This window comes from Pomacea canaliculata, linkage group LG5, assembly GCF_003073045.1.
Source record: "Pomacea canaliculata isolate SZHN2017 linkage group LG5, ASM307304v1, whole genome shotgun sequence".
Taxonomy (NCBI): domain Eukaryota; kingdom Metazoa; phylum Mollusca; class Gastropoda; order Architaenioglossa; family Ampullariidae; genus Pomacea; species Pomacea canaliculata.
This window is the reverse complement of record NC_037594.1, coordinates 5,686,336-5,695,337: the sequence shown is the minus strand read 5'-3', so window position 1 is coordinate 5,695,337 and position 9,002 is coordinate 5,686,336. Positions and strand designations below refer to the sequence as shown.

General features: G+C 38.9%; 1 protein-coding gene across 1 annotated transcript; it reads left to right on the top strand.

The window, feature by feature from the left end:
* The first annotated feature begins 1,324 nt into the window (after positions 1–1,324).
* On the top strand, positions 1,325–6,077 carry LOC112564536 (ATP-dependent RNA helicase DHX8-like). Its single transcript, XM_025239405.1, is given in 9 exon segments — positions 1,325–1,364; positions 1,367–1,383; positions 1,648–1,788; positions 3,287–3,580; positions 3,872–3,944; positions 3,947–3,999; positions 4,327–4,523; positions 4,714–4,893; positions 5,315–6,077. Coding segments are annotated over 9 exon segments (1,218 nt in total). The 5' UTR covers positions 1,325–1,339; the 3' UTR covers positions 5,553–6,077.
* Positions 6,078–9,002: the final 2,925 nt, after the last annotated feature.

The window sequence follows — 9,002 nt, the reverse complement described above, 5'->3', positions numbered from 1 at the left end:
TACTTTGTTCAGAAGGTCTGTGTTGTACCCCATTTTCATAGCAACCCTGCTGTTTTTGCTTTTGTTATGTTTAATCCATAGTGCTAAAGAACTTTTTCTTTGTATTATGAATAGAGTAAACTTCATTATGTGCTGTGATAGACTTTATGTTGTAATGGATATCTGTCCTGTGCAGGTTGGGTACACAATCCGTTTGAAGACTGTACAAGTCCTGAGACAAAGATCAAATACATGACAGATGGTATGCTGCGCTCGAGAGTGTCTTATTGATCCAGACCTTTTCAGTATAGTGTCGTCATGTTGGACGAGGCTCACGAGCGAACTATACATACTGATGTTCTGTTTGGTCTTCTTAAGCAGGTATGGTTGCTTACAAGGCTTCATTCTTGATGATTTGTAAATTAACCTGGAAAGACAGAGAAGCTGCCACACACTTGCACCTTTTGCATGCAGAGCAAAGTGTGAAAAGGTCATGTTTGAGTTAGTGAAAATTAATGCTTGGTGCTATGAATCCTGTTTGATTTGTTGCAGGCTGTGAAAAAACGCAAAGAGCTGAAACTGATTGTCACATCTGCCACCAGCTGGATGCCATATCAAATTCTCTCATACTTCTTTGAGGCAGTGAGTATCTTTGTGTTTCTCATTATTTGTAAAACAAATTTCTTGTTTCTTTGTATTTGCTTATTTACTTGGGTGAGAAAAGATAACATTATGATACACCCTATAGCAAATCATCACATTCTTAAATAAATCAACATCATGCATAAATTTATTTAATAATGTGCTGTTAGTTTATTGTTGAATATTGGATGTTTTGAAGAATAACAAGCAGACTAAATTTTTACATGCATGATTTAACCTTCAGCCAATCTTCACATTCTGGGCGGACATACCCAGTAGAGATTCTGTATACTAAAGAAGCAGAGACTGACTACTTGATGCATCAATGATTACTGTGATGCAGATCCACTGACAGAGCCACCAGGTAAGGACATTACACTTAAGATAGATTGAAAGAGATTCGAAATAATTGTAATAACATTTTCGAGTCCATAATAACAACTATATAACTGTTGGAGAGACAAAAATCTGGTAAATGACATTTAAAAACAAAAACTTGGTAATCCCAGTAAAGTAGGAGAAGAAATGTGAATTTATAAAAAAGCTAAAAATGCAGTTGCAAAAACCTTTCTGTTACTATAGGTGATGTGCTGCTGTTTCTCACTGGTCAAGAAGAGATTGACTCTGCATGTGAAATTTTGTATGACGGATGAAGGCCCTGGGTCCAGAAAGTCCCGGACCTTATTATTCTTCCTGTGTATTCAGCCTGCCTTCAGAGATGCAGACAAGAATCTTTGAGCCAGCACACCAGGATCAAGGAAGGTTGGTTGTGATGTTTGTGTGCATGTATGTGTGAAATCACACACACATATTAACAGTGCTATTATTAGGGACAGCATATGCGTGTTGATGAGAGGTCCCTGATTACCCAGGGTCCTTGGTACTGAGCTACTATTTTCCTTAAATATATATTTCATTCAAGCTTACTTAGCATACTGATATTTTTGTGTTCTTCATTATGTAACTTGAGTGATATATATATTTCAATTAAACCCATGACCAAGGATCTTTCTTCTGTTCCCACAGGTTATAATTGCCACAAACATAGCTGAGACATCATTGACCATAGATGGCATTTACTATGTGGTAGACCCAGGATTTGTCAAGCAAAATGTGTACAACTCCAAGACTGGCATGGACCAGCTGATCGTCACACCAATTTCACAGGTACCCACCTTTAGCCCATGCTGCATGCACCTTTTAATTTGGCTATTAATGGCTATTTAAGTTGATCATGTCTACATTCTAACCTTTGGTGGTCACCATGCACCATTGCGACATCATCTAGACCAGTGGTTCTCAAAGTATTTCAGATGGCGGACCACTTAACTAAAGTAAAAAAAAGCGGGCCATCAAGGCCTAAAATCACTCTGTGCTGTGAATTTCAAATTTAAATTGCCCCTTTTGCTTCATTTCAATTCAAAACTAAATGTTCTTTTATGACAGTAGTATAGTAATAAGTTTAGATAAAATTACAGACTTCTCAAAGCACACTTTAATACTGGACCTGCACTGAGTTACTAAGGGTAACCACGAACTTGTAATACTGGACTGCTGGCCGAGGATTTTGTTCCCAGTTAACTATTAAAACGAGGCATGTCTGTACAAAGCTTCTTGTTTACTCACATTCACTGTTTAGGCTAGCTGAGACTGAAGCAAAAACTTTGCAAGAGGCTAAGCTTTGGTTTCGGCAGAGAGATCAGATGGCAATCCACATCGTGGGGTAATGGATGATGCAATGCTTGCGCAGTGACATAAAGACTTAGCTGCTAAGCCAGTGTTTAATGCCAACAAGCAGTAAGGCATCAACAAAATTAACACTGGACTAATTAGTGTATCTCACAATTTAATCATCACATTGCTGACTTATGATGAGTGTGAGCCGCAGCCATGAAGTTGTCCACTGACAGAGATCAAGACATTCTAACATCCTCTAAGTGTCTATTGTTAGTTGTTGGATAGCAGGAAGCGTTTCACTTCCTTGTCGATAAAGTTGAAGGAGTAACCTTCGCAATTAGTCTTACAAGTTAGTCTGGGACGCAAGATGTTTGTTGATGCAGTTCAAGCTAATCATATAACACTTTTGATTACTTGAATGAATTTCAAATGACTTCTTTGAAATACGCTTTCAAATCTAATCCTTAAAGAGACATACCAGAAAAAGAACGTAACTACTCATCATATTTGCAGATAATTGAAACTGTAGTTTTTTTAAAATATGAAAATTATTAGTAATATTAAATTCCCTGAGATTGCCGGGATTATCTTCCTTGGACAACATCCTTTGAATTGTTGTCTCCCTTTTCCCTACCTTGCCTCTGCCCACTTCATCACATGTATTTTATGTCAAGACACGTATTATTTCTTTTAAATTTTTATTGTGGGGATTGTCAGAAGATTAAAAAAATTAATTATGAAGAATGATAATCACAGAAGATATAAAAAAAAGAGAATGAATTTAAATGCAGGAACAGATACACAAGCGCAAACTTGTGTGTTTTTTGCCACTTTGTACAAGTAGTATTAAAATTGAATTTATGACTGAAGCTTGGATTTGTGTAAAGTTTGGTCTTGAAAGACAACAGAACCAGGACCAGACATACAGCACTTCAATGAATGTAGTTTATATGTCTATTACCTAATCATAACTATTTGCACTTGGCAGGCACAAGCCAAGCAGAGAGCTGGTCGTGCTGGCCGAACAGGGCCAGGAAAATGTTACCGGCTCTACACCGAGCGTGCTTATCGGGATGAGATGCTTCCAACGAATGTTCCCGAAATCCAGCGCACCAATCTTGCTAGCACTGTGCTGTCGCTCAAAGCGATGGGCATCAATGATCTTCTCTCTTTTGATTTTATGGATGCACCACCAATGCAGACGTTGATTTCTGCAATGGAACAGTTACATGCACTCAGTGCCCTGGATGATGAAGGGCTGCTCACACGCCTTGGTCGACGGGTAAGTTACTTTGCAACTTAATACTCTCTCCATTTGTCAAGTATGAATTCAGCTTCTTAAAGCACAAAAATCAGCATTTAAAATGTTTGTATACTTTTTTATTTAAAGTTGTTTCAAAATGTCAGCCTTGTGTTAATGTTTCCTGTGGTCATAGTTGAGGACAAATATTTAAAAATTTGGGTGAGGTGTTAAAAGTACTAGTATGAAATTTGATATGCTTTGAAATTAGGGTTACGGATGAATTCTATTTTTTAGAGCCTGATCATTCTTCATGCATGTTTCCAACTGCAGATGGCAGAGTTCCCACTGGAGCCTATGCTGTCTAAGATGCTGATCATGTCTGTACACCTATCATGCAGTGATGAATCCTGACCATTGTCTCCATGCTGTCAGTTCAAAATGTCTTCTACAGACCCAAGGTATGTTCTGTGTGGTGATTCTGTGGACATTTTTGATAAGTTCATTTATTTCTCCATTGAATTGCAATCTAACCTTCCTTGTTTGTAAAAATGTTCCCCATTCCAACAAAAAACAGGAAAAAGCAGAAAATGACCAGTAGGATTATGAGGTACAGGTACAAAATCAGTCCATAACCAACCTTGTTACTAAGCTTCACACACACATATGGCTGCTGTTTCAATCACCACCCAACTTCAGAGACCAACAAAGATTATTGCCAAAAAGACTTGATGAGCCTTTTGATGGAGAGCTGTTCAATGTTCTATGACTTCTGGTTTCTTCTGCAGGATAAACAAGCATTGGCTGATCAAAAGAAGGCCAAATTTCACCAGCCTGAAGGGGACCATTTGACTCTTTTGTCAGTGTACAATTCGTGGAAGAACAACAAATTTTCATCACCATGGTGTTATGAAAACTTTGTTCAAATTCGAACCCTTAAGCGAGCACAAGATGTGCGCAAACAAATGTTGGGCATTATGGACAGGTAAGTCACTGTAGTCAACATAAAGTTAAGAATTGCAGACAAGGAAATAATGAAGATCTACAGATATACGTGATCACAAAAAATTGATTACCACCAATGAAGATTTTCAGACATAGCAAGCATCAAATACCTCTAAGAATGGATTAGTTGGTGAAAAATTGTTAATGTTGACCTACATATATTTTTGTAGGCACAAGCTAGATGTGGTGTCATCAGGCAAGAACACAGCAAGGGTTCAAAAAGCCATCTGCAGTGGTTTCTTCCGTAATGCTGCCAAGAAGGACCCACAGGAAGGATATCGCACTATCGTTGATTCCCAGGTTGTCTATATTCATCCTTCAAGTGCTCTGTTCAACAGACAGCCAGACTGGTAAGTGGGAGTAGAAATACTGTAACTATTTTTTAAAAATGGATGTCTTTCCTTCTTCTGTGTGATCTGGTAGTGCAGTGGTGAAATGTTTGTCATCAGTCCAATGATGTCTGCTAGGCTTAGATGTCATCTTGGGCATGCTGTTCTTTTGTGTGGCATGTCATAGATCCTTGAGACAACATAGAACACCAATCCTACATTATTTTTTACTTAGTTTCAATGTTTTTTTGGGTGTGGCTCTATAATTGTTGTCAAAAGCTTTTTATAAAGATATGATTAAGGTTGTTTTTTTTTAGCCATATGAGTTAGTGCATTCACCTTAAAGCTGATATATCTCATACTGTTGTGTACTTGCTTGTTCAATGTACCATCCTTCTTGACCAAGACACTTGACCTTTTTCTTTTGCTTATGTTTATCCAGGGTAATATACCATGAATTGGTGATGACCACTAAGGAATACATGCGAGAAGTGACAGCTATAGACCCCAAGTGGCTTGTGGAATTTGCACCAAAGTTTTTTAAATTCTCAGACCCTACCCGCCTCAGCAAGCAGAAAAAGCAGCAGAAGATTGAGCCATTGTATAACAAGTATGAAGAGCCCAATGCTTGGAGGATCTCCAGAGCTTTCAGGAAGTTCCACACCAAAGTAACATTCTGACCAAATCTGTCACCATGCCATGCTGTGGGATACAATTATGTCTATATATGTATATACTTTTGGTCTTGTGCTGATGAGTGCAAGATCAACAGAGACAAGTGGGCTGTTTCTTTTCCAGCTGTGTACATAAACAATGTGTCCAAAAACAGTTTTTGAATGCATCTTATTGCAAGCACATTTCAAACTATTTTCTCAACATGCAAAACACCTCATGCCATTTCAAAAGATTTGGTTACTTTGATGGTAGTAGAGCATTTTCTGGGTCATTTGTAAGTTGGTTATGTTGATTTTGCAAACTGTATACACATAAAGGTTTGAAAATGAAGCCGGCTTAGGCCTAACTGGGATACAATTGACATACCTGTTAAATAAATAACTTTGTACTGGGAAAGAAAGAAATTATGAAGTGCATGGCTGTTTTTTTTAAAGACATGTATGTGATTGTGTTTGCATGCATGTCATCACATAGGCAAAGAGAAGCATGAAGTGTGTTTGATGTGTAGAGAATTAAAAAAAAGAAATGGATGTTTTTTTCTTTTTTACATAAGTGTTGGGAGTAAGCAGTTTTTTTTGTGGTTTTTTTTGTTAAGCTTGTCATGTGAACTATCACTCCTGCACTGTCTTTTGACTTAATGCTTCCATCTTCTTGAACTGTGAACAGAAGCAATCTAAAGATATGTTTGTGAACAGTCATTCATGCTTTAGAGTAGATGTAAAAGCTATTTATTACCAGAGTGGGTAGTGTTTACAAAATTAGTTTTTCAGGTAATGTACAAGAGACATATTGGAAGCTGATTAGAACGTTGATTTAAGAATAATTATAGTTTTATTTGTAAGAGTACATTTCCGTAAAGGCAAGCTCAATGCACTTTGCACAAAAAACTGAACTGACAGTTAACCACACAACAAACAAATGTAAATAACACCATAGCAAACATAAATGAAATATGAAATAAACAGAACAGTTTGCTGGACTATAAAAGTGCTATTCAGTTCGCACCTGCAAACACTGCTGTTTCACACGTGCACCCTGCAGAATGAATATTACGATGACTGTAGTCATTGACTGCAATTTTTGTGACAGCTGTACAGCTTGTACAAACTGGGGTTATAGTGGAAGATGGGAAATAGTTTTTTGTCATTGGCGAGACTGGTTGGTGTTTTACCGTGTCAGCAACTGAGGCTTATTCTGTAAACAGATTGCAGAGAAAGAACAGCGTGCGAGACGAGAAATGAACTCTGGGCAGCCAACCTTCACGACAGGCGACAAACCGTTGCACACCGGGGCCGCTTACTGGTTCAGGGAAGACAACTGAGATCACACAATACTTGGCAAAGAGTGGCTATACTACTCGTGGAAAGATTGGCTGCACGCAGCCACATTGAGTTATGTTGGTTGTGCTTATTTCCAGTTTATGCAGAGTTAGTGCTTGGTGCTATGATTCCTGTCTGATTTGTTCCAAATTTGTGAAAAGAGCTTAAGCTGATTGTCACCTCGGCCACCCTGGATGCCATCAACAGGTTTCGCAGGGTCCTTATCATCGTCCCTCTTAGGGTTGTCGCTCTCCACATGTCCAGCCAACTAGAGTCCATTAACACAAATACACACAGCACACACGACGGCCGTACACACTGGCAGTGTCGTCAAGCGGTTCCCGAGGTCACAGGGGAGGTACTCCGCGCTGACGTCACGAGTGCTGAACCAAAACCACGTGGATCACGGAATGGTCCTGGGAGGCTATCTTCCTTATCCAGAATGGCTCCGATTCTTCAGCCCATACCTGTAACTCGAGGCTACACTATACTACCATTCTAAACTATATTCTTCAATTCACACATCTTTCTCTCACATGTTTCCAACTTTGAAACCTACGTAAGTACTATTACCATTTCACAAGAAATAACAGAAAGAAGATATCATTAATACAATTCCATAAGTAATAACAGAAAAAGATGTCATACCTCATCTAGGCGAGGTTAATCCAGCAACAGGTCCGTACGGTCGTACCGCGCCGCATCCAGCGTCGATGGACTATACTATACACAAATTTCAACTCGGGACATTTACACCTCGTGACTCAGGCACGTCTTCTTCTCTCGGTATCCCGGGCACCTGAGTAAATTTCCTTAACTCTTTCCAGCCAAAACCTACCGGTGAACTGTGTTCATCAAACACTTTCTGTCGCAGTTAACCCTTTCCTATCTACTGTTTTCATGCATTAAGCCTACATTCAACAACACTTTTAGTCCGTGAGCCGCAAAAGGGTTAAATATTCTGAAAAACACGGGAGGCACGGACTGTCCGCGACATCGTGCCTCTTTAGCAGTCAGCTTCTCACGGTTGTCTGTTTCTCCACTTCCCCGTAACATTAACTTTCTTCCCTACCCTAACCCCACGCCAGGTGACTACACAACAAACCTATTGATAATGGAATGGACGACAAATGAGTACATAATGGCCTTCACCTGCCGAATTTATTGTGTAAAGTGAAGCTGTTTGAATTCGCTCTCACATTAAAACTTTAAACTAAAGCCAGCCTTTCCTTTGAAGGCAGCCGCCCCTTTTGCCCTCTAAGGACTCCATCAGACATGCTTGAGAACATAAATTTTAAGCAAATTAACCTAGGCTGATTTTAAAAACATGAAAACAAATGCATTTCACATTTGGCAGACGATGCCGATCCAAAGGCTTTGCCCATCCCTGGTATAGTTTTTTCTTGGTGATGGAGAAACCGGTAGAGAAAGTTTCACTGTGTCGTTAACTACGAAACAAGATCCTTTGACATCTCACTTAGGGCTTTGAGGTTGCAGTGCCAGCGGCGGACCCCCATCCTCTCGATTCACAGAGTGGCCATACATCAGTAACATAACCACCTCTTTACTGTCAATTCCAACTTGCTTGCATTTCAAAAGATTTGGTTACTTTGATGGTAGCAGAACATTTTCTGGGTCATTTGTAAGTTGGTTATGTTGATTTTGCAAACTGTATACACATAAAGGTTTGAAAATGAAGCCGGCTTAGGCCTAACTGGGATACAATTGACATACCTGTTAAATAATTGTACTGGGAAAGAAAGAAATTATGAAGTTCATGGCTGTTTTTTTTTAAAGACATTCATGTATGTGATTGTGTTGCATGCATGTCATCATATAGGCAAAGAGAAGCATGAAGTGTGTTTGATGTGCAGAGAAATTCAAAAAAAGAGAAATGGATGTTTTTGTCTTTTTTACGTAAGTGTTAGGAGTAAGCAGTTTTTTTGGGTTTTTTTTTGGTAAGCTTGTCATGTGAACTATCACTCCTAATGCTTCCATTTTCTTGAACACACTACCTTGAACTGTGAACAGAAGCAATCTAAAGATATGTTCATAAACAGTCATGTATGCTTAACAGTAGATGTCAACAGCAGTTATTACCAAAGTGGATAGTGTTTACAAAATTAGTTTTTTGGT